The sequence below is a fragment of the Diaphorina citri genome, unplaced genomic scaffold, assembly GCF_000475195.1.
Source record: "Diaphorina citri unplaced genomic scaffold, Diaci psyllid genome assembly version 1.1 scaffold4590, whole genome shotgun sequence".
Lineage (NCBI taxonomy): Eukaryota > Metazoa > Arthropoda > Insecta > Hemiptera > Psyllidae > Diaphorina > Diaphorina citri.
The window spans coordinates 1-1,057 of NW_007381986.1; the positions used below are offsets into that span (position 1 = coordinate 1).

General features: G+C 36.5%; 1 protein-coding gene across 1 annotated transcript; it reads right to left on the reverse strand.

The window, feature by feature from the left end:
* Window positions 1–231: 231 nt before the first annotated feature.
* On the reverse strand, window positions 232–903 carry LOC103521138 (eclosion hormone-like). Its single transcript, XM_008486244.3, has one exon. It carries the CDS (start codon window positions 686–688, stop codon window positions 446–448), a length of 243 nt encoding a protein of 80 aa, XP_008484466.1. The 5' UTR covers window positions 689–903; the 3' UTR covers window positions 232–445.
* Window positions 904–1,057: the final 154 nt, after the last annotated feature.

The window sequence follows — 1,057 nt, forward strand, 5'->3', positions numbered from 1 at the left end:
TTTTAAAAAGATTGGATTGAAAAACGAAATTCAATTGAACGAAAAAGGAAAAAAATATCTTTGTAAATTTTATTTATGTAAAACCGTAAATACTGGACATTACTCGTACCTACTTTGCAATTTTACATTACCTACAAGTCCTACAACAAGGAGAAACTAATATATCAATAAAATATTAGATAACTAAAGAAATGTAACTTAAAGTAGTGTTTCATTTTCCATTTTGCGTTGTCCAGTTTGTTTGCATAAAGGTGAAATAAAATCCATGTTCCACTTCGCCTATTCCAGTTTGTTGAGAAACATTGCAATAAAATCCATGATTCCATTTCTCCTATTCCAATTTGTTGAGAAACAATGAAATGAAACCCATGTTCCATTTCGCTTATTCCACATTGTTCAAAAACGGTTGAGAAAAGATGAAATGAAATCTCATGTTCCGTTTCGCCTATTCCAATTTGTTGAGGAACGGTGAAATGGAATCGATGTTCTCGCAGTCCGGGATCATTTTTCCCTTGAATTTGACGCAGGCTTCGGCGCACAGTTGTCCTTCGAAATAGAGGCCGAGCATTTTCTTGCACTGGGCGCAGTTGCGGATGCACACTCCCACTTCGTTAGCGTCGACACTGATCAGGAGACTATTGGATAAGACTAGGGCGGAGAGGAGAAGACTGAACAGTGGTGTAGACATGGTGGGGGTCGAGGGGAGTAGGTCTGGGGAACAAAAAACGGGGGAACTTTGTTCAACTGATGCGACTAGATATGATGTAGTGTAGCTAAAGGTTGGGTATTTTAAGCACAGCTGTTTAAACCTTCAAAAAAGAAGAAAAAACGTTAATAACAACCAAATTTTGAATTGAATCAGTTCCCAAAACCTGAATTTTTATACGAAATACCCAACCACACCAAGGATTGAACTCTACTTAACGGTGATGCTTTAGAAAAAATAGTTTCACTGTGAAAATTGGAAAAAGATAATTCCCCTCAACGTAACACTTCTCAAGCAAACACTGAAAAAAAAAAAAAAAAAAAAAAAAAAAAACTTCCCCCCCCTTTTTTT

Bases quoted from the DNA above. Each gene is read 5' to 3' on its own strand.
- LOC103521138 (XM_008486244.3), bottom strand. From the start codon at position 688: ATGTCTACACCACTGTTCAGTCTTCTCCTCTCCGCCCTAGTCTTATCC.